This window comes from Bombina bombina, chromosome 2 (genome assembly GCF_027579735.1).
Source record: "Bombina bombina isolate aBomBom1 chromosome 2, aBomBom1.pri, whole genome shotgun sequence".
NCBI classification, from domain to species: Eukaryota; Metazoa; Chordata; class Amphibia; order Anura; family Bombinatoridae; genus Bombina; species Bombina bombina.
The window spans coordinates 1,155,299,016-1,155,322,902 of NC_069500.1; the positions used below are offsets into that span (position 1 = coordinate 1,155,299,016).

At 36.4% G+C, this 23,887-nt stretch overlaps 1 protein-coding gene across 2 annotated transcripts in view; it reads left to right on the forward strand.

Moving 5' to 3' along the window:
- The first annotated feature begins 11,790 nt into the window (after positions 1 to 11,790).
- Positions 11,791 to 23,887, forward strand: part of GALNT7 (polypeptide N-acetylgalactosaminyltransferase 7) — a 493,314-nt gene continuing 481,217 nt past the window's right edge. The window contains exon 1 of one of the 2 annotated variants that reach the window (XM_053703830.1): positions 11,791 to 12,353. In XM_053703830.1, the coding sequence (XP_053559805.1) occupies positions 12,228 to 12,353 (126 nt within the window). In that variant the 5' untranslated portion in view covers positions 11,791 to 12,227. The remainder of the gene's footprint in view (positions 12,354 to 23,887) is intronic. The other variant, XM_053703829.1, reaches the window with a different exon arrangement.

Sequence of the window (23,887 nt, forward strand, 5' to 3'; positions counted from 1 at the left end):
GGCTTCTAAACATAATGAACAATGAGTTTCCTCTATGTCAGACATGTTTAAACAGACTAGTAATGAGACCAGCAAGCGTGGAAAACACTTTAATAACTGAACAAGCAAAAAATAAAAACGGTACTGTGCCTTTAAGAGAAAAAAGCAATCACAGAAACTGCTAAAACAGTGAAAAAAGCAGTAAATCTTACGAATTTTTTACAGTGTGTATAATAGGCTGAAAGAGCATTGCACCCACTTGCAAATGGATGATTAACCCCTTAGTTTGAAAACCGGATCAAAAAAACGATATAAACGTTTTTAAACAGTCACAACAAACTGCCACAGCTCTACTGTGGCCCTACCTGCCCATACAACGACTTTGGAAAGCACAAAAACCCCTTAGAGAGGTCCTATATGTTCAGGGGACTCCTTCAAGGAATCTGGATGTCTCAAGCTGCAAAAACTAATGGAAAATAGGCCCCTCCCAACCTGTACTCACAGTGAGAGGGCCTTAAAAAACTATCCCTAGGCAAAATCTAGTCAGCCATGTGGAATGTGGAAAAACTGGGACCCAGAATAAAGTTTTATCACCAATATGAAATAAACGTTTATACACCTCAAGCAAACGTTATATCTATTCAGTAATGTGAGTAAATAATAAAAATATTACCCTTTACAGCAAGCATGATACCAGTCGTTATTAAATCACTGTAATCAGGCTTACCTTAAATAAATCAGGTATTGTCAGCATTTTCTAGCTTATCATTTCTCTAGAAAAATTTAAAACTGCACATACCTCAGAGCAGGAGACCCTGCACGCTATTCCCCCAGCTGAAGTTACCCATCTCTTCAGTTATGTGTGAGAACAGCAATGGATCTTAGTTACAACCTGCTAAGATCATCAAAGACCACAGGCAGACTCTTCTTCAACTTTCTGCCTGAGGCTAAAATAGTACAACTCCGGTACCATTTGAAAATAACAAACTTTTGATTGAAGATAAACTACATTAATGCACCACATCTCTCTAGCTGCTTCCCTTGTCGAGAGCTGCAAGAGAATGGCTGGGAGGTGGCAGTTAGGGGAGGAGCTATATAGACAGCTCTGCTGTGGGTGATCCTCTTGCAGCTTCCTGTCGGGAAGGAGAATATCCCACAAGTAATGGATGAATCCGTGGACTGGATACACCTTACAAGAGAAAATTCCATATGACCAACCAGAAAAACGTCTGACTGGTTTCGGTGTTAGAACACCGTAATCATACCGTAATCACAGACCTATTATTTTCATAATTGATTAATCGGCCGATTATTTTTTCAATGAATTGATTAATCTAATAAAAAAAATATAAATACAATTTTCCGTATATTCAAAATAATATGTGTTAAAAATATAAACTCCATACTAAAACTTTACATTAAAGTGTGTCCAATTTTTAAGCAGCATAACACATTTTCATAATTAAGCAAAACAAAATCACAAACTGTTTAAAAAGAAGTAGAACTAAAACGAGGCAGACTATCACTGTTTATAACATTCTGTTATTCACTCTAACTCTACCTGCAGCAGAGAAGAGGTGTTCAAGTGGTGTTGAGGTGCCTGAGATGCATAAGTAGGATTTCGCCAATTTCTTTGAAAGCTTTACACCAGGTTTTCCTCCTTGGCAAGGGGTCTCTCAACAAAGTAATGTAGATGGCGCAGGTCCTGTGTAAATCGCTCTTAGTATGAAGATGTCACTGGAGACAAAGAGACTTGACTTGATGTGTGTGTATATATATATCAATTGATATAAGTGCAATATACTCAGTCTGAAAGATTTCCAATGTCGGACGATCAGGAGGGAACACCTCAATGGATGGTATACAGCCAAACTAGGAAAATAATGCTCCAATGTTGAAATAGTAAAAACTCTGAGTATAAAAAAGCATATACTGCAACCTTTTATCTGTTTTAATTTTGCTCTTGAGAAAGACAATTTTAATCGTTGAAAAACGCTAAGCTGAGCTATTAATAAATGTTTTGTTCCCTTTAACAATACAATGCTGTTTTTCTGTGACATCGCCGAAACTTGGATTTTAAGGAGTGAGTATATGTTTTTTTATACTCAGAATGTTTACTATTTCAACATTGAAGCATTCTTCTCCTAGTTTGGCTGTATACCATCCATTGAGGGATTCCCTCCTGATCAGCCGACATTGGAAATCTTTCAGAGTGAGTATACTGCACTCATATCAATTGATATATATATATACACACACACACATCAAGTCAAGTCTCTTTATCTACAGTGACATCTTCATACTAAGAGTGATTTACACAGGGCCTGAGCCATCTACATTCCAAAAGCTTCTAAATATTAACAGTCCATTGGGAGAGACTGTGAGAAGGCAGCGGTCCACACCAGAGGAGAGTATTAGTTATTTGTCCATTTGTTACAGCTTTATGTTATAAGATCTCAAATTGTCTGTATCATTTTTGTTGCTCTCAACAAAGTAAGCTTGGACTTCCTTTCTAACTTGGCTTTTGATGTCTTCCTCAGGTTGCCCCTCTTTATTCTCCTATCTGTTTTCACTGGTCCCCAGCACACCGTGTGATGTATGTAGGATCAGTGGGTGACTGTGAGAAAACACAGCAAATCATGTGTCACATGGCAGGTCTGTGATTGAATATAAACAATTCACATGATGATTCCAATTATTTCTTGGTTGCAGAGGTGATCTAACTGTCATACTCTGCAAGGAAGCAGGTTCAGGAGTAAGGAGCTGTTGTGCAGAGGTGTCAGGTTTTGGGGTTAATGTTGTGTTTTGTCTGTGTGAGTCTTTCCTTTTAGGCATAATTAAACAGGTACAACGTTTTAGGAAATAAAGGAGATGGTTTTATTTATAGGATAAAGCAATGCAGAGATATGCAATTAGATAAGACAAAGTCTATAAGTTGTTGTATTAGGCAGGAATACAGTTCTTTATGATAACAGGCAGGATACTTGCATATGCTCTAGACTGGAACAGTGAAATTACACGCAGGAAAGCAGAGCTTTGTAATAACAAGCAGGATACTTGCATATGCTGTAGAACTGGAGCTGAGTAGAATCAGGCAGGAAAACAGAGCTTGTATAACAGACAGGATACTTGCATATGCCGAAGACTGGAATGTATAATTACACTCAGGAAGGCAGAGCTTTGTAATAACAAGCAGGATACTTGCATATGCTGTAGAACTGGTACTTTAAGGAAACTTGTATAAACTGCAAACTGGTACTTTGTAGAAACAAACAGGATATTTGCATAGACTGCAATTGGAACTTTGTAGTATCAGGAAACAAGCAAGCAAAAGTACCTGAATCAGTCCTTAGGAAATAAAGTTTTAGGCAAGTTCAATTGCCAGGAATTCAGTCCAAAAATGAAACACAGTACCAAGGAATTATCCAGAAGAGAAGTCAGTAATTGAAACAGAAGTCAGGAACCAGGAAATCCAAGATAACTGTATTTCTCACAGGAAACAGGAGCAGAGAGTGTTTCAGAGTATCACTCTTAATGTGAAAGCCCATAATTACAAACAAACCACCAAGATAAAGCAGGCTGCTGATTAATTGATTTCTTTCAGCTGGCAAGCAGGTGGAGCCAGAGAGCCCAAGTTGCAGCAAACAGAAAAACACAATATTCCTTTACTGTGATCAAGCCATCTGGTGGCACAGTGGTAAATCAACAGGCTGGGAAATAACAGCTGCAGAAATAGAGACAGGTCCCAGGTTCAATTCCAGGCTGAACCCTGACAGTACCCCCTCCTCAAGGACGACCTCTGGGCGGACTTGGCATTCTCATACAACTCCAAATCTTTGATGCGTACCAAAGTGCCATCAGAGGCATATGCACAATCAGAGGGTATTATCTTTTTTGAAGGGCTCTCCAGAAGAGGATTCTGGGGACTGATATTAGTATAGAGGGCCCCATCAGGACTAATCTTTGGTTTCTGTGCAGTTCTAGGCTTGTAGGTTTTGGAGAAGTGGGTCTGAGGTAGAGGTGATAAAGGACCTTTTGACCGCACAGCAGTTTGAAGCACTGTCCCTCCAGTGTCAGAATCAGTATCATCTTCAATGGTAGAATAGTTAGACATCTCCTCTGGAAAGCACAAAGATAAGAATGTAGCTGGATCTGGTAGGAGAATCTCTGGATTCATAGTACTAGGATTCTGTGGATGACATGTTAGCACTTCACAGGAATCAGAGTCTTTGAAGGTGCAGTGCTAGGCTGATCAAATTGGGGATGTAAAATAGAACCCATACAGTGCTCATCTCCAGATGAATCTGAAGTGGGATCACAGTTTGACTTCCTCTCTGTAGCCTGTCCATTTGATAACTCAGGATTTAGAGGTGGAGACCGCAGAACAGACTTCTTTGGGGGTCTCACTGGACAATAGGATATTACATGCCCAGTAGCTCCACAATAGAAACATAAGCCATTATTTCTCCTTCTGGCCATTTCATCAGTGGTAAGAGGGGTTGAAATCCTCCTTTTGATTGATAAAGATACAGCCTTTGGGGTAGTGGGCACAGGAGTAGGAGTGCCAAACCCAAAAACATTTTTATTGAAAAAGTCTTTCAGACTATCCTGTAAAGTCTGGAATCCCGCAGTGAAATCTTGGATAAGTGACTTCAATGCATCCGGAAGAGATTTTAGAAGTTGGTTAAGTTGTAGTAGATGAGAGTCCACAGACAAAATTCTCTCTGATACTTTAGTCAAAGAGTGAATCACCTCTGCAAGCTCCAATTTATGGCTTTCACATTCTGTCATACTCTGCAAGGAAGCAGGTTCAGGAGTAAGGAGCTGTTGTGCAGAGGTGTCAGGTTTTGGGGTTAATGTTCTGTTTTGTCTGTGTGAGTCTTTCCTTTTAGGCATAATTAAACAGGTACAACGTTTTAGGAAATAAAGGAGATGGTTTTATTTATAGGATAAAGCAATGCAGAGATATGCAATTAGATAAGACAAAGTCTATAAGTTGTTGTATTAGGCAGGAATACAGTTCTTTATAATAACAGGCAGGATACTTGCATATGCTCTAGACTGGAACAGTGAAATTACATGCAGGAAAGCAGCGCTTTGTAATAACAAGCAGGATACTTGCATATGCTGTAGAACTGGAGCTGAGTAGAATCAGGCAGGAAAACAGAGCTTGTATAACAGACAGGATACTTGCATATGCTGAAGACTGGAATGTGTAATTACACTCAGGAAGGCAGAGCTTTGTAATAACAAGCAGGATACTTGCATATGCTGTAGAACTGGTACTTTAAGGAAACTTGTATAAACTGCAAACTGGTACTTTGTAGAAACAAACAGGATATTTGCATAGACTGCAATTGGAACTTTGTAGTATCAGGAAACAAGCAAGCAAAAGTACCTGAATCAGTCCTTAGGAAATAAAGTTTTAGGCAAGTTCAATTGCCAGGAATTCAGTCCAAAAATGAAACACAGTACCAAGAGAAGTCAGTAATTGAAACAGAAGTCAGGAACCAGGAAATCCAAGATAACTGTATTTCTCACAGGAAACAGGAGCAGAGAGTGTTTCAGAGTATCACTCTTAATGTGAAAGCCCAGAATTACAAACAAACCACCAAGATAAAGCAGGCTGCTGATTAATTGATTTCTTTCAGCTGGCAAGCAGGTGGAGCCAGAGAGCCCAAGTTGTAGCAAACAGAAAAACACAATATTCCTTTACCGTGATCAAGCCATCTGGTGGCACAGTGGTAAATCAACAGGCTGGGAAATAACAGCCGAAGAAATAGAGACAAGTCCCAGGTTCAATTCCAGGCTGAACCCTGACACTAACCAACATAAGCCAGAAATAGTTGTAAGCTGAAAAAGAAAATGATACTATCCTGAAAATGTGAAAGGTAAATGTTTATAGAAGTCCTTTAGTCTGAGGACATAACCAAAAAACACAATACCATGTGCAGGAGTTCACTGGAGTCAAGCAGCTGGTGCAGTGTGCAAATCAACTGAGATTAGCTTACAATTATTTTTATAATTGATTATTATAAATTAGTTGTTGCAGCTCTACAGGGTACCCATTATGTTGACAATTTTCTCATGCCAAAGCATCCCTTAAAATTGACTGTACTTTTGGGTATTGTTAATCTTATGTCACCTATCAACATGTCATGAATTTTCTTTACAGTTTCTTTGGTGGAATATTTTTTTGGGCTACCAGACCAAAGGGCACCCTCCCATGACTAGTTTAAACTCCTGACACTAATTTTTAACTGTTATGTAAGAGAAGAGACTGCTAATGTGTCAGCCATTTACTTATGAATTTCTGTTAGAGTTGTCAGCTATATTTGAGGACTGTATATTTACTTTACTCCATTTTCTAAAATGTTCCCATAGTTAAAACAAAATTAACTGTAAATAAAAAAGGTTGACATAAGACACTAGAAATCTGGCACCTGCACATTAAAAATAATATAGAATAATATACTTTCACTGCTTTAATGGAAACCCAGAGTTTGCTAATAAGGATTAGGGCTTATTGATCTTTTTATTACCTATCAACATGCATATTGAAGCCACTAACAGCAGGCATAGGCATGCTCATACTCCTTTTAGGCTGAATCCCCAGTTGATAAATTACGTTGGTAGGTTACAGATTGGCAGAACTGATAGGGCAAGGGAGCAGAAAGATTTTAAGATGTGCAGACCCTATTTATAAACCAGTCTGGAACAGGCTCTTGCTTCATATTCCCCAGCTGCATCACACATCTAGCAGTAGGGGATTTCTATATTTATTTAGTGTGAGAGCTAAAGTAATGCAGCATTCCCCTACTAATAGTCTCAAAATATTTTGTGTCTCTGAGTTCATCTCCAGAGTCACTGAGCTGTAGTTATTCCTTGTACAGAAATCTGTTTGGGAGATCCCTATATCTATTACAACTGTATCTTATTACTTACATGTTTTTTCCCTTATTTAACACTTGTTTGTCCTCTCATAGACAATGAGATGCTTCTGTCATTTTTTTCTTGCCTGTCTTTCCAGAAATAAAGGAAGATAGGGGAAGTGGTTGAAAAGCTTGGGTGCAGCAGCAATGGAGAGTAGAAGAGATGACTCCTAGGTTATAATTCTACATGGAAACCTTACAAAGATACTGTGCTGTTCGCTTAGATTTCTCGTCTGAGAAACATCTATGATATGCAATCCAAGTACACTGGGGTTGCTCTAAGTGGGAGTTTTGATGTCTTACCTTAATACTAATACTGTTGTTACAAGACATACATTTTTTTTTTTTTTTATAGGAGCCAGTAGTACTGCCAAACACATATGGGGTTTGGGAGCAGCAATAGATTTTTGGTTAAGTGAGCCATAAGGTGGACACATGGAATTTCTGTTCTTCTAAATCTAACCTCTCTTCGTAGGCCTGTCCATCATTACACATTGTGAATTATCTTATGATTATCATCAGGATCTTGCTCTGTCGTTTTGCCCAAGGCTTCTAAATATAATGCATGTTTCAAATTAAACAATGCAATTGATTCCAGTTTTTTAAATCCAGTTAATTGGCTGTCATTTGGCTCCCGATCTGGATTTTTCAAATTTGGATTGCAGAAAAGTTACCCATATGATGTAATGACACCATGGATACACAATCCACCCAACCACCAGTTTTCCCCCATATTTCAGCAACAAAATGGATACATCAGATTCCATAGACAAAGAGTGTTGATAATGCTAAAGTGCAAAACTGGCCTTCTTCGACATTTGTAAATATTCAAAGACAATACTGTTGCGCAAGTGCAATACACTCTGAAATGACCACAAAAACAATTTTAGATGTATTTATGAACATATGACCTATATTCATTAAACTTTTATTTGGGAATATTGTTTAGCCCCCTATAGTGGGCAGCACAGAAATTTGCATATGCATTTGTATTTAATAGACATATAAGAAACAAGATCAGCAGAAAATACGAAAAAAATAGGAATCACAACAGCAACATCTAGAAAAAGTCTTTAGTTATTGTGCTCTTAACATGTTTATTTTTATTTCATACTCGCATTTTTGTGAATCTAAGTTACAAAAGTTTTGCCTTATTAAACTGGGTTTTTATCAACAATCACGTATTTGTAAAACGGATTTATCAGTTTGCCATTGTTTATTTGTGACCAAGATCTTTTTGCATGGGTTTTAGAGTAAACAGAAGTCTCAAAAATCGTGTTTTTATAAATTGTGATTTGCAGCATCTAAACCCTTTTCTCGCCATCTTCTTGCAATAATAGAAAAATGGCAAATAAAAAAACCTTGTTCAGTACAGTGAGGTTTGGAACTTTTGCCAATAATTTAAACCTCGTCATTTATTGGTTTCACGGTTTATAGTACAAGACTGTTAACAGTGCAGTGTTCTTGATTTCAGATGAAAATCTCACTGCATCAGAAAATCATTTTCTCAATAAAATATTGAAAAAATATATAAAAAGATATACTTTTTAAACTATTAGTTTAAAAACATCATTAAGCAAAAATGATCAGTATGCCCATAATGCCAACACAAAACACATACAATTACTTTATTAAGCCATCTCAGTTTTCTATGGTTGACAGCAATTCTTGGTTGTTGGGTGCTGTTGTGGGAAAATTGAGATGAAATCTGGTGGCAGTTATCAATCTTGGCTGTGTTTGACCTGAAAAGATTGTGATCTATTTGATAAAAAAAGGACAGCCCTGTTTTTCCAATATCAAAAGATAAAATGTGAAAGATTGGAATCGGTCCAATGTGGTCCCAAAAAATTACACAAGCATGGCTGTCAGGTATGAGAATTTTGGGACAGGGATGCTGCTTACATATTATGTCATTACCTGTTGGGGTTAATTCCTGCAGTTTTAGAGGGTGCTGACTTTAGGATGCTGGAAACAAGTAAGGTTTAGGTTAGGTAGTGTCCGACCAAGGGTATCTTGGAACTTGATATTGCTGTCTTTATTTTGGGTGCTGGCAGTTTAGGAGTATTGGTAACCCAGTAGGTTTTCCAATGTACTAGCATTTTCTCTGACTATTTAGTTACATGTTGTGTTTTGCCTTGTGTAGTAATTTCACAATGTCAACTCGTTCTTTCAGCATCCCCAAGGTTATGCTAGATTACATGACATTAAAGAGACATTAACGTCAAATTAATGCTAGATAAAATTATGCATTCAAAGAAAGGATTAGTCTGATAATAACATGTAGATGTATTTTTTAAAGTTTCATTAGCTGTTTAAATAGTGACAAAAAAGTGTAAAGTTTTAGTGTCTATAAAACAATGGGAGCTGCCATGTTGTAACTTAGGTTACCTTTACTGCTGTGGCAAATTAAGGATAGTTATAAATAGGTGTGCAGCCAATGGTGGTGTGGAATATAACAGTGTTCTGCACTTCCATTTCTAACAGAAATTGAAAAGCTCACAATTTCAGAATGGAATTACAGGCAAAGGGGACAAAATAAATAATAAAAGTATAGACTTTTTTAATATATACAATTTATAATTTTATATTACCATCTCAAAGTGTTTAATGTCCCTTTAATGTGTTTATTGGTCTTTTAGAAAAGTTTGTTTAATCCACATAGTCAAAGGCTAGGTTTTTCTGTGGACCTTCTTCAGATCTATTGGTTTGCTTTTGCGGAGGATTTGATCATTGAAAACTACTAGGTCATTTTATGTGATTGACTTTTATGGAGTTCCCTATATAATCTTGTTTCATGTGGGGAGTAATGACTTAGGGCTAACAACTTTACTTGAATTGGCAGTATGTATTTAAAGTGATTTAAAATATTTTAATAGATGTTCCCATTTATGCTTGCATTTTAGACAAAAATAGTACATAAGCAGTTTAGGCGTATGGTTCATTATTCAGCTAGTCTGCGCAAAGCTAGGAAGAAGGCGAATAGGCTGAAGTCCTGTTTTATAACTAAAAAGGGTGATATTGCTTTTAGGAGTTAGATGAGCTGGGCTCATATACTTTTTAATTGAGTTATGGGTGTAAGTTGAATGATTTGGATCTTGATTTGTTTTCTGAACCTCATCTCTCAGATTGTATAATGCCCACACTTGAATGTTAAGAACTTCACTTTTTAGGTGGTTTGAGTGCCCTAAGTATTAGTGCCACTACGAGTTGGGTGACCCAACGATTGGCTGACAAACTATAGCCCCGTACATTTGACAAAGCTTTTGTTACTTTAATGTATTATCCGGTGACCGGTTCTGTAATTGCGTGGTTGATGATGAGAGTTGTAACAGATTAAATGAATAAATTAATATTTTGCGTAATGCAATTGTTTTTTAAGAGCAAAGCTACCCCAACCCCAGTCTTATTTAGAGAAACTAATCAGGCATTGATGCTAGAGTAGACAAGGCTAGACACTGTTATTTTGTTAGCAAGACTAACATTGTTTTAAAGGATTTTATCATATCACCTCTGTTGAGGCCAAACAGGCACAAGACGCAGTATGTGTTTGGGTTAGATCACTGGTTTTCAGACCTGTCATCACGCCTCCCTAACAGGCCACATTTTAAGGATATCTGAACTAGAGAACAGGTGAAATAATCAGCTGATTAGTAAACATGGTTCTTTTACCTGCTCTCATTCAAGGTAATACTGAAAACCTGACATGTTGGAGATGCCTGAGGACAGGTTTGAAAACCAGTTGGTTAGATTAGTGACATCTGCAGGAAGCACTTCTTAAAACGAACTGACAAACCCAAAAATGTTAGATTACAGGGGGAAACAAGTAATGAAAATAAATGGCAAAGTTTTTACTTCACATAATTGAACATTTTATATTAAAATTTGAAGGTGTTTTCTGTCCTTTCTGTATACATTTACACTTTAATTAAGAGTTACTAATATATATATTTTAACTAAAAAATATGATTTTAAAAAGTTACATTGCTTAAAATATCTACATCATAATGACAATTCTAAAAAAAAAATTCTTTTTAAAGTTATTTTTGCTGAAATGTACCCCCAAATGACCATGCTTTTTACACTGAATTTTATATAATGTGCATATTTGTATAAGAAGTCAACAAACACACCTCTTTGGTCACAGGAATGCAGCTGTAATTACCTAAGGAGGACTGGGCACATAAACTCTTTTACCTGAGGGAATTGGGTGTGAACAGGTGGAATCCTATGTGTGACTTGTCAAGGGCCACGTGGATTTACATAGACTTCCTGGTCCACATCCTTAATATTTACTGAACTCAAGAAAGTAGAGCGAAGCGGATTTAAAAAAAAAAAAAAAAAGTATTTCTACACTAATAGTGAAAATAAAATATGTAAATTATATAGGTAAACTAATGAGTTTTACATGTCTTATTCTTTTGTTTAGCTTTTTTACTCTCCCTATTAATTGTACTTTTTTTGTAAAAACAAAGGAAACCTACATTTTGAAAAAAACAACAACATATTTTACATGGTTTGGCACTAAAACGCTCAAGAGTGAATATAGAACAAATACGAATGTCAAAACAGCATGTAACCAATGCAACACAATGCTTTACATATAAAATACTATTTAACCAATCAATAGTATTTTCAACCTAATATGTATAAATAAGAGAACTATTTATTGGCGTCAGCATTGCTTTTGATTTTACTTATAAATAATTATTTTATTGGTGGGTACATATGTAGAACCGATAATAAGTGCATAAAAAAGACATCCAGGAGATGTGACAGCCAGTCACACCTCACATGGACTGTAGGACAGCAGAAAAAGTTTTATGTCTAGGAGAGGCGGGGTGAAGTAGGGGGCAGCAGTGGGACAGGAGAGGAAGCCAGTGCAGGGAGGAGAAAAGGAGCCGATACTTGTGTGTCAGGGAGAGAGAGGAGGTTCACACCTGTGTGTGTGACAAGTAGAAAATCTGCTTTCTGGGATTGTATCTGTATGAATGGTCGCTTTACTAGTTTTACTAGGCGACAGTAATTGTTTGCATGAGCTGAGGGTTTGTTTAGTGGGTGCGGATTGGTGCTTGAGACATTTTGTTGCACTGGCACATTTTGTATATTCACAACATAGTATTGTGTGTGGCTGCTTGTCATGAGCTGTGCATGTACCGAGTCAGTGTGTACAGTATAACTGCATGGTGTGTCCCAGTATCAGCGTTATAGACAATAACCCTTTATCACAGCAGCCCTGAATGCTGTTGTATATACCAGCAGGCGGTGTGTAGCATTATTATCCCAGCTTCACAGTGAGCTCTATTGCTTCGGAGCAGCATGAGGTTGAAGCCGGGCTTCCTCTTACGCAGCCTCCTGGTGCTGGGCACTTTCCTAGGGCTGCTTCTGCTTTGGTCGTCCCTTTCCTCCACTCGGACGGAGCCGCACGCACAGCCAATTCCTCGGGTGAGTACGGCCGAAGAGGCGCCTTATGATCTTTGCGTTTCCGTCCATTTCTATGTGACTTTGTTTTCTCCGATTGAACGCTCAGTTATTTTACACTATTTTATGTTTTGATCTCGTATATATTTTATTGTTGTTTTTTTTTTATAGCCTGTTTTCAAAAATGTTTTGTAAAACATACGGATCTCATCCCCCTTTCCGGAGGGGCCTGTAACAGATAATAGGGTCTTCTGTCAGTAAATATGTGTATGAGAAATAACTTAATAGCACTAATTGCGTTAATTACGCTTATTTGCGAGACCCCCGCGGCGCATTGCGCTGCACTCTCGAGGGGGCGTCTGTAAGTCCCCCATACACATCACGTGAGAGCAGAATCTATAATCTATATGCTTTCTGTATATAGGGAGCGAAAAGGAAGTAGTCTGTTATAGTTGGTTGCCCCGTGGGGTTCTGGGTAACTAGTCCCCCAACGCACGAACCATCTAGTTAGGGCTACCGTTGTTTTCTATAGAAATAGAGAAAGGGGGTGGTCCCGTTGGTGTTGTCATGGCGATTTAAAGAAATAGCTCTCTCCCTACAGCGTTCAGTGGTATGTATGTACCGCCGGGTACTCCGCGCAGCTTTCAGTGACATGTGAGAGTGATGCGGCTCTAGAGAGGAGTGCACTGTTCTGTATACATCCGCGATAGTATTATTTGTTGTAGTATGTTATTGCTTTTCAATGCTGGTTGTATCGTTTTTTTTTGCCCTTCAGTGCAATTAACGTATAATACCACCAGTATAAAACAGAGTTCTGTGTGTGTTTTTTTTTTATCAGCTTTATATGACAATAGAAGTATAAACAGACGTATTTCACTATGCAATTCTCTAGTGAGAACAATTTATAGTATGGTTTTTATTTTGAAAGCAGAGTATTGTGTCCTCTTTCTTAAGGTCACTGGTGATGAATATTATCTCCATCGCACAACCATTTTTGTACATTGACATAAGTGTGTTACTAACAGGCTGCTATACTCTGTAACAGTACAGTTATATTGCATTATATTAAAGTTTTCTTGGACACCTCTACAGAAATTAAACTTTAAATTACTTTATATGCTGATTAAACTAAATGCTATTATAACTGTTTATTTACATATGTATCTGTCTTTTTCCAGTGACTTGAAACAAAGTAAATTATTATATTATAGTAACAATACCTATACTTTTCCCTCCTTGGTGAAAATTTGCTACAAACAGGTGTAAACAGGAAAGCTAAAAATAATCAGCATATTCAGATGTTGGTTTTAATTTTTATGTTGTAATTAAGAATGACAGGTTTGTCAAATATGTTAACAGTTTATATGTGGTCTTTATATTCTCTTAATTGAATGGAATGTGTAACAGATCTGTGATTTGACAAAACTAGGAATATATATTAATACAAATATCAGTATTGCATTTCAGGTTTTAACCACTTGGCCACCATAGAGCTTTCTAACCTTCATTGGTAGCCAATGGATTAAGCCGATACTTTATATAGGGAAAGATTGAGAACAATATTCAACCAGTCACAGGGATCTAAAATATGAATTCATTGATATCAGTTGTATGTGTGTGTGTGTGTATATATATATATATATATATATATATATATATATATATATATATATATATATATTGTATCTAGGTTAGATATTAGAATAATTTTTTTTTTTAATTGTGTTGTCACTTTTGTTATTCACCTGAGTATCTGCCTTGAGCATGGTACATGGTCATCAGCAATTTTAGTAACATAATTTTTTTACCTTATTTGAAATAAAATTAAAAATCTGCATTTTAAATGCAATTAAGATAAAGTATGTTTTTTAACATTATACTTGATTTTTGTTTTTTTATTTCCTTCTTTTAAAGCTGTTTTGAAAGATCTATAAAGACAAAAATATATTTCACAATTTTTGTGGTTTGCTTGTGCACTCTCAGGGCCTTGTGTATATATGCAAGACATGTCTGTATTACATTGTTCGTGCTGTACACGTGTAACACAAATAGAGAACCTACATCCTTATCAATTCCTGTTCTCATTCAGATGCATATCACAAGCAAACAGGTTCTCACAACATAGAGCCAAATAGCTGCAGTATTAGTGGGAAAAAACATGGTGTGTGTGCAATTTTTTCAAAGTCCTGTTTGATTAATTAATAATAGCTTTTACTTTTGTAGTTTCTTCCCTCCTGATGTAATATGTCTGTATTGTGGGTTTGCTTACTTATGTAATGTTTCTTTTTTAGCCATAATAATCTAACCCTATACAAATCTGTTTAATGTATACAAATTAGATTTTAATTTGTAACAGAAATGTTAAAGGGATATGAAACGCAGCAAATATTCTTTTGTTATTCAGGCAGAGCTTAAAAGTTTTAAAAAGTTTCCAATTTATTTCTGTTAGTAGGTATCTGGAGCAATACATGGCAGGAAATAGGGCTACCATCTAGTGCTCTAGCCAGTGATTAAAGTTAATGTCAAGTTTGATGAATCTGTGCCCGTTTTCTAAAAATCCTATTAAAAACAGGGACACATTCATTCAACAAACTTTACATTTCACTTGTTTTGTTAAAATACTTACCTTTTAATCTTGAAAGCCGCTGTTTATAAAAACCGGGCCCTGATTCATCAAACTTGACCTTCACATTAACATTCTTGGGCCAGCTCCTAAGCTTATGTCCCTGCTTTTCAACAAAAGATAACAAAGAATGAAGAAAGATTGATAATAGAAGTAAATTAGAAAGTGGTTAAAAATTGCATGCTCTTTTCGAATCATGAAATAATTTTTTTGGGATATATATATATTTTCTCAGAAGGGCACCCAGGCTATCATAGCCCTTTGAACTTGGAGTACGGCTTCATTGCCGATTTGAGATATTTGTCTTGAAGAATGCCCAAATAGGGGCTGAAATGTCGACTATGACCATTAAATTGAACTCTTGATGTATTGAAAATAAGTCAATTATTTGACAGATTGTATGTGAGTGCCCTTTTGAGAAAAAAAGTATATATACACACACAATATTGAGGACTGCACCCAGGTTTTGAATACACTGTATTTGTTGGAGTACTGGGCCACCGGCTAATTGAGATATATATATATATATATATATATATCAGTGACGTGCAGTGAGCTCCGAGGCTAGTGAGGCAGTGGCTATGATAGGCCTGAGAAGCACATATATGAACCTAATAGAGGTAACTTAAATTTACGATTAAATTGGCCGGTTACACAATGACGATTAGAATAGTATCTAATATCTTGTATTTAAGCCTCTGTAGACAGTCCCCTTATCTCAGGGCTATTTATTTATTATCTATTGACTTGCATTTTAGCCAGTTAGTGCTGTGTCCTGCACAACCCCACAGGAGAGAGCACAATGTAATCTATATGACACACATAAATTAGCAGTCTCTTGTTGTAAAAAAGCTAATAAAAAAGCATGTGATAAGAGGCTGTCTGTAGTGGCTTAAACAGTCAGAAATTTAGAGGATAAACGGTTATAAAGTATATTAATATAACAATGTTAATTGTGCAAAGCTGGGGAATGGGTAATAAAGGCGTTATCTATCTTTTTAAATAATAGCGATTTTGGTGTAGACTGAATTCTGACCCAGGCAGGATGAAATACTTGCAAGCAGACAAACAAGGCTTCCAAACAATCTGACCACATGTTAAAACCAGAAACTCCCTAATGCAACTAATGCATAAAAATGCAGGGAATGACTGTCAATTTTGGAACCAGGGGGCGAGTACAATTCAGTGGCCCAAGTACTAAAACCCTGCCCACTATGAAATTCTATATCTAATAGTTAAAATACAAGGGAAGTAAAGCACCTAAGAAATGATAGAAATAAGGCTATAAAAACAGAATTTCAATGGAAAAAAACATATATATATTTATTTTTACTAACATCAAAGTATAGCCCTAGCATACTACTGACATCCTTTTACAGCCCCTTACAAAACCATTAATCAGGGCCCCCACACATACATAGAAACACACTCACAAACATAGATTCACATATACACAGAAACACACTAGGACATACAGAGGCACTAACACATACAGACACACACAGTGACACACACAGAAACAGACACATACAGAATCACACACAGAAATATACACTCAGATATACAAGAAGACTCACACAGACAGACACAGACAGACACGCACAGACACGCAAGAACCATCAGATACCATATACACATAGGAACCAACATACACAAAACCAGGCACCACTTGCACACAAACAGGCACCCAAAAAGCACAGACAAGAAGCCACATACATCATCACTCACACATACACAAGCACCCACAGGAATACACACTAAGAGGCTGGCTAATCCACAAATATATACAGACAAGCACACACACACTCAGATACACACACATACACACTTCCACGTGACTTTTACATGAGTTAAATATATAATAGTTGAATAAAATGTTTTATTATTATATGCCAGTTGTACTTGACAAGATGGAGTGCCCCCCTGCTCCTACTTACTGTGGGCCAGTAATACACTACATTTGATTAAGATTAAGGGCCTTTTACAACCACTTATTACAGTTTTCTGCCACATGACTCCCTTCCCTCATTTATGCCACTTATCATATACCATATTAAATCTGCCAATCAGTTCCCCTACTCACATGAATGCCAGCTAAATGACACAATATACCAGGCAAGATGCAAGACTCCCTGTCCCCATACATTCACTGAGAGATATCACAGCTCACTTGTGGATTTAATATGAAAACCACTAATAATAATAATATGTCATATAAAATAATATTTTTAATACTAAAAATATAAAAACTATGCTTTTTAATAAATGACAGACAGATCATCATATTACAGAAAGACAATAAAAAGTGAGGTGTTATAAACAGGAAAACCCAAAAGCATGGGAAACTACAGTAAAAAAAAAAGTGTATTTATTGAAGGAAAACAACATTAGGATGACAGAGTGAAGTACTGACCTTAAATCAATCAGTCTATCTAATTCACATACATAGAAACAAAATCAGCACAGTTTTGTTCTCTTTAGTTTTCAGTGCACATAACTAAGATACTCAGAAGTGTCTGGACCCAGTAGATCTCACCTTATATCTTGGGTGAAATAGGAGTGTACTCAGCACTGATTGTTTATTATACAGACCAGAAGAGGTTCCTGCATAAAAAAGGCACTAGCATTTACTTTTTTGCACAAGGGCACCAGCTAGTGACAACACAATACTTACTGAGAGCTGTAGTAATAAAGCATTATTTATTATACAGACCAGGAGAGGTTCCTGCATACAAAAGGCACAGGCATTTCCTTTTTTGCACAAGGGCACCAGCTAGTGACAACACTTACTGAGAGCTGTAGTAATAAAGCATCATTTATTATACAGACCAGGAGAGGTTCCTGCATACAAAAGGCACTAGCTTTTCCTTTTTTGCACAAGGGCACCAGCTAGTGACAACACAATACTTACTGAGAGCTGTAGTAATAAAGCATTATTTATTATACAGACCAGGAGAGGTTCCTGCATACAAAAGGCACAGGCATTTCCTTTTTTGCACAAGGGCACTAGCTAGTGACAACACTTACTGAGAGCTGTAGTAATAAAGCATCATTTATTATACAGACCAGGAGAGGTTCCTGCATACAAAAGGCACAGGCATTTCCTTTTTTGCACAAGGGCACCAGCTAGTGACAACACTTACTGAGAGCTGTAGTAATAAAGCATCATTTATTATACAGACCAGGAGAGGTTCCTGCATAAAAAAGGCACTAGCTTTTCCTTTTTTGCACAAGGGCACCAGCTAGTGACAACACAATACTTACTGAGAGCTGTAGTAATAAAGCATTATTTATTATACAGACCAGGAGAGGTTCCTGCATAAAAAAAGGCACTAGCATTTCCTTTTTTGCACAAGGGCACCAGCTAGTGACAACACTTACTGAGAGCTGTAGTAATAAAGCATCATTTATTATACAGACCAGGAGAGGTTCCTGCATAAAAAAGGCACTAGCTTTTCCTTTTTTGCACAAGGGCACCAGCTAGTGACAACACAATACTTACTGAGAGCTGTAGTAATAAAGCATCATTTATTATACAGACCAGGAGAGGTTCCTGCATAAAAAAGGCACTAGCATTTCCTTTTTTTGCATAAGGGCACCAGCTAGTGACAACACTTACTGAGAGCTGTAGTAATAAAGCATGCTCTGCAGTCAATGTTAACTAAAAGCAAATTACCAGATCACATTAAAAACAAAATATTCACAATAAAAAGTTAAAATAAACTTCCAGCAAAATGTGGGAAGCTATTATCATTACCAGCACTCCTCACAGTCACAACAGTCAACATTGTTAATAAGTAGAAAGCTTACAGATCACAATAAAAGCATTAATATTAACACTATCATTTAACAGAATGAGGAAAGCTATAAACTTTATCCCTTACTGTGCACTTCTTCCTGCAGTCCTTATTCTCCCCTTTTGTTTCTAGTGAAGCCTGTGCTAGTGGGAGGGTCCCAGACAGTAACAGGAAGTCAGTGAACATCAGACAGGGCCAGCCCTGCATCCTGCATAACTAATAATGCCAAGAAGAGTTTTACTTCTCTGATTGGCTCCCTCCCTAAGAGGCATCATGAGGGATGCCTCCTATTGGTCATTATTTTTGCTTCAGGTAGTTTTAAGTTACCACCAGTGGGTGGCGCTGCTGCTATTGAAGAAATGTATCCATGTGTCTATGAAGAGATGCAGTCCTGTATGATGCCTCTCCATAGCATTACATGGGTGAAAAAAAATATTTTTTTTTTTTTTCTTAATTAAAATTTAACTAAACTTTGGCCCCATATGGCAGGGGAAGCAGTGCCTCCCCTGCCTCCTATGACTGCACGTCCCTGATATATATATATATATATATATATATATATATACATACATACATACATACATACATACATACATACATACATACATACATACTCTATGTAATAGGAAACGATTATAGCATGGCTTAATTCTACAGAAAACAGAAATTAAAGTGTGATTCAAGTGAAAAATTGTATTTCTCTAAATCATGAGAGCGTATAATTTTAGCACTAGCAAAACTGCAAATGTATGTGCTTGACCCTCACATAGGGGTTTAACTCATTAAGTACCAGCTAGAAGCTTACAGAGAACTGCTGGTTCTGAGTGGAAATTGAAGCTCACCCAATCAGCAGTAGTTGTCTCACAGCAGGGTAGTATGACTGCCACTGTTGATTGTCTTACCGGCCATGTACACTCAGAACACACTGGTAATAAACATGAGTTTATTACAGAGTTTAAGTTCCCATTCTAAGGTTAAAAAGCATGGACATTTTGAAATGAAACTCCTTAAAATATTTTGTATTGCAATTTCAGACAATATGGATATCTGAGGGGTGAATACTTGCAAGCTTGTATCATTTCCTATAACAGTTTGCATGTCTGGGGAATCCTTGTGTACATAACATGCACATGCGGCTACTGCGCTCTTTTAGTCATCCCATCACCCTTGTTTTCTCCAACCTTTACTGTCTCACTTTTCCAACACTCCCTTTCCTTTGCATGAGCACCATCTCTTATCTTGCAATCTTACTGTACCTCCTCAGAATCACAGTTACCCTGCTTTTCCCTGTAAATGCCGAAATATCCAAGCTTTAGACCCCCTAGAAATGTTCTCAAATAAATTTACTAACTCTGGCACCCCAGCATTTCTACTGCTCCATAAAATCACTCATTAGCTTCTGCCCTGGATCAGGGCTTCACAAACACAAGAGCCAGGAAGCCACTGGCTCCTATCTTTTTGGGTTATTCGTAATACATCTATATACAAATACCACTGTCTGATTCCTGAGTAAATATTAAACATATTTGTCAATGCCTGCCCTAGATACAGCTGTACTTGTCATCCTGTTACACTCCATACATATCAAGCCCCAGCCTTGGTATTCAGATTCACTCATTACCTCTAAAAATCTTCTTGCATCGCTTGGCATCTCTGTACGAAATCAGGCTCTCAAGCTGACTTTCTCCATTACAAATTCATGCCGTAGTCATACTTCATTGCCTTTAACACTTTCTAAGTAAACACTTCTCCTCCCTAATAGCTTCCCAAACACCTCTTCTTTATGTTTAACACCCTCCTCTGCCCACCAGCTCCCCCCTTCACCATCATAGCCAATAATTGTGCTTTATGAAAAACAGATTCCATATGATAAGACACCTTCTGTCATCTTACTACTTTTGCTCACCATATACATCTGCTCAGGTGCCACTCTCAGTAGCAGCACACCTGTGACAGAAGGTGAGCTTCTACCACATTTCACATTTCCTCCCTCTCAGCCAGACTAACTCCTACTCTTACCAATCCATTTAACCTTGCTGTATCTACTGGCATATTTCCAAAACATTCCAAATATGCACTTGTAACATGAATCTTATACTTGCATCTAGTGTCTTTCTTTATCAACCAATATCTTTACCGCCTCTGTACAGTTCTGCATAATCTGTTTGCAACATAATAATATGATAATGTGTGATTTTCAAATAGTATGTGCCCATATTTCATGCATATCTGCCCCATAAATTTGAATCGTGTTCATAGTGGGGGAAAAATGAATTTGTTTAAACTATTTCAACAGGGTGGGTAGCATCAATGATTTGTTTTTTTAAACAATTTTTTTTTTTTTTTTAATAAATGTATCTAAAGATAGAGAAACAAAATCTATCTAAAGATATTTTTCTATTTAAGATTAATTATAATCCTAAAGTTATAAAACATAAAATAAGGATTCATTTTTAATTATGTAGCACAAGGCTGTATATTCATGGTTGTAATATTTCTTATTGTTGGTAAATTAATTCCATTAATCCATTCACAATGTCATGTTCTACCCGAAGTAACTGTCTAGTAGATGTTATCAAATATCCTCATTATATAGTTCTGAAACCTACCAATTTGTCTGCAGAAATAGCATGATTTCTTTTCAAATAAAAAATGGTATAAAAAACAAAAAAAAATCCATAAAAATTTAAAAAATAGACCTTAAAGAGACATATCCCCCAAAATGTTCTTGTCTGATTCAGAGTATACCATTTTAAACCAGCTTCAGATTTACTTCTAGCTGAACACATTTGGCGAGCCAATGATGAGGCATATATGTGCAGTCACCAATCAGCAACTAGCTCCCAGTAATTAATTGCTGTTCCTGAGCCTACCTACGTATATTTTTCAACAAAGGATACAAACGGAACAAAGACAATTAGAAAAAAGAAGTACATTGGAAAGCTGTTTAAAATTGCCTGCTATATTTGAATTATTAAAGTTTTAAATTTGACTTTACTATCCCTTTAATATTATTCTACCCCTGCAATTCTACACAAAATCAACTTCTTACTAAGTTTACAGAAGCTCAATGAATTGAAAGATTGTTTGGAATGGAATAGATTTGCACAAGGACCTATGTGTGAGGAGGGAGTAAAATGAAAGTGAAACCTATAATTTTATTGTTTTAGTTAAATAAAACTATAATTTAAATTGTTGTTAAGGTATTTTTTTCTTTTTCTTCTTCCAATTAAGTATAGCTGAAAAGTTGATTAAATATGAATGATTAAAATATTAAACTGGAGATGGTTCACCTTCCAATAATTGTATAATTTTCTATCTTTGTATTTCTAATGGTATATAACTAAATTCGTAATGTTCTTGTGTAACTGGAAAACCAATCTGAAAAGTTATTCTAAAAATGAAACCTTAGTGTAGAAAACCAAGTTTTAAATTGAGTCTTACGGACCACCATGATATAAATTGATTTTATTTTAGTCAAATCCACCCTGTATGCAACTAAGTAAGCAGATAAACCCATGCATGTTTTGGGCACTGGTAATTTTGAAAAGTACATTGCATTACAGTATTTGTGATCTCATAAAAAAACAAGAACATTTCAGCTTCAATGTCAAATCCCCTGTTCAATATCTCTTTTTAACAGGAACTTTTCAAAATTATCTACTCAATATGAAAATGCAGCAAAATAACATAACTACTTTTTAGCTTGATAGTAACAATTAAACATTCATAATTCAGATAAATTGATAATAGGAGTAAATTAGAAAGTTGTTTAAAATTGCATGCTCTATCAGAATCACAATTTTTTTTTTTTTTTTTCATGTTTCTTACTTTTACTCAGTTTTCCACAATAAAAGCAGACTCTGCCTAATGCTACTGGTGCAACTTGACTTGTTAGTGCTTACTCGACTTTTCAATTGACATCCTTTATCAAATTATGCGCTTTCTCTTTATATGCACACTTTTTGAGGAACTACTGAGCATGTGCAAGTGTTGTCGCATGATAGAAGGGACAGGGAAAAATATTTACATTGTTCAATTTTTATAGAAAATCTACTGCTCATTAGAAATTTAAAGTAAGTGCTATTGGATTGTCTGGATTTATGCTTTAATTATGCTATTTTACTGTATGGAATGACCCTTTAAAATATACACTAATGAATCATATATTTTTTTTAAATCACTACGTGTAATGCAGTCCTAGGGAACCGTCAGTGATTAATTAAATTTGCAGCATATTCCAATGTCCCTTCAATCTTTGAGTGCCATTGTAATGGACCCTGTGGAACCCAAAATTTTATTAAAGGGACAGTTAAGTCCAATAAACTTTCATGATTTAAATAGGGCATGTAATTTTAAACAACTTCCCAATTTACTTTTATCACCAATTATTCTTTTTTCTTGTGGTATTCTTAGTTGAAAGCAAAACCTAGAAGGTTCATATGCTAATTTCCTAGACCTTGAAGACTGCCTCTAATCTGAAAGCATTTTGACCACTTAAAGGGACAGTAAACCTTAAAAATAATGTTATATAATTCTGCACATAGTGCAGAATTATATAACATTATTTAGGTGCTATAGCTATAAATGCCTTTTTTACCTTTTTAATTTGTTAAAAATATGGCGCTTTTACAGACCCGCTCTCTGTTATATTTAGTCAGCGCATCGGGCCAGCTGTATAGTCACAGCCCGGCCCGACCGCGCCATAAGACTAAGTGCAGCTCGCTCCTGTCACAGGAGGGAGCTGCACTTAGTGCTATGGCGCGGTCGAGCCGGGCTGTGACTATACAGTTGGCCCGATGCGCTGACTAAATATAACAGACCCGCTCAGCAGAGAGTGGGTCTGTAAAAGCTCCATATTTTTAACAAATTAAAAAGGTAAAAAAGGCATTTATAGCTATAGCACCTAAATAATGTTATATAATTCTGCACTATGTGCAGAATTACATAACATTATTTTTAAGGTTTACTGTCCCTTTAAGGGCATTAGTTCATGTGTTTCATATAGATAACATTGAGCTCATCCACGTGAAGTGACCTAGGAGTGAGCACTGATTGGCTAAAATGCAAAACTGTCAAAAGACCTGAAATAAGGGGGCAGTCAGCAGAAGTTTAGATACAAGGTAATTACAGAGGTA